Below are 1,221 nucleotides of genomic sequence, written 5' to 3'. Positions count from 1 at the left end.
AATGAGCTGAACCTGTCGAGGACGGGAGAGACGGACAGACTAAGACAAAGGTAAAAAGAGTGAGAGGGTAGAGAGGGATAAAAAAAAATGAAGAAGTGAGAATTGTTGCTTTCCTGGTAACCATTTATTTCAGAAGGATAAAGAAAAAAGAGAAAGAGAGGGGGGAGAGATGCACTGCCAGGGTGTTAACAAGAAGAGAATGCTTTTCTAGTAGATCATGACTGAGAGAAGAGAGAGAACGGCACAAATAGAAAGTGATAAAGAGATGCTATCTTCATGGCTGATAGGTCCGTGCTATCATCTAATCGGCCAGAAGGAAGAAGGGTTTGATTAGCTCAAATGAAAAAACAATCACAAAGTCACACACTTGATGGATAATAGCATAAAGGACAAGCCGAGAGACAGCAGCTACCTCTTCCTCAGGTTTCTCTTCGCCGCTTCCTCCCACCGACTCCTCAGCGATACTCCTCTGGGGGTGCAGGTTTGAAGGGTTCTTTCGACGTATAGAGCCACGGGACACGTCTGTGATGCTCTGAATCTGAAGAGACAACATCAGAGCTGTTAGACTGATTCAAACAGTCAAATCAAATCTTTATATATCTCTTTATGTACAGTATGTTTCTTCCTCATCTACATATACCTCTTATAATGTTTACTTTTGTGTTCCACATATGAAAGAAAGTCACAGGTTTGGATCAACAGTTTTATTTTTGGGTGAACTCGTGACTTTATCAACATTGCTTTATCCTTGTAAAATCAATTTATCTTTCACGACTTATTGCTTCAACTAAATGTCGTTTGTTAGAATAAACCTTAATTGTTTTGAATGTGCACTTGCAGTGTACATAGAATCTTACACACACACACACACACATATATATATATATATATATATATATATTTTTTTTTTAGTTATACTTGGAGAATATATTATATTAATGAAATAAAAAACCACTTAAGTGTACTTAAAGACAGTACACTTTCATGACTGTTTATTAACACATTAAGGTACACTTTTAAGTGTACTATATATAATGTCAGATCTAATACTGTAATAATCAAATGTCAAGTGTAATAATGTCAAATTAAAAGTTTTACTTTAAAGTAGATTTTGAATCATTGTTTTATTATTCTTTTGTCATGCTTTAAAGAAGCACACTTATTTTAAAATGCTGACTAACATACTAAAGCACATGTAAAGTTCTTGATTATACTTTTAAC

General features: G+C 34.8%; 1 protein-coding gene across 1 annotated transcript in view; it reads right to left on the bottom strand.

Annotated features, from left to right (window-relative positions):
• Window positions 1–3: 3 nt before the first annotated feature.
• LOC107578047 (solute carrier family 12 member 5-like) overlaps window positions 4–1,221 on the bottom strand; it is a gene marked incomplete at its 3' end in the record, with an annotated part of 2,185 nt that continues 967 nt past the window's right edge. The window contains exons 3-4 of the mRNA XM_016264046.1: window positions 413–538; window positions 4–39 (exon numbers count right to left, since the gene is read on the bottom strand). Of these exons, the coding sequence (XP_016119532.1) occupies window positions 4–39; window positions 413–538 (162 nt within the window). The remainder of the gene's footprint in view (window positions 40–412; window positions 539–1,221) is intronic.

Source organism: Sinocyclocheilus grahami, unplaced genomic scaffold (genome assembly GCF_001515645.1).
Source record: "Sinocyclocheilus grahami isolate Dianchi unplaced genomic scaffold, SAMN03320097.WGS_v1.1 scaffold8528.1, whole genome shotgun sequence".
Lineage (NCBI taxonomy): Eukaryota > Metazoa > Chordata > Actinopteri > Cypriniformes > Cyprinidae > Sinocyclocheilus > Sinocyclocheilus grahami.
Note: the sequence above shows the minus strand (reverse complement) of the source record. Positions and strands in the feature narration are given on the sequence as shown.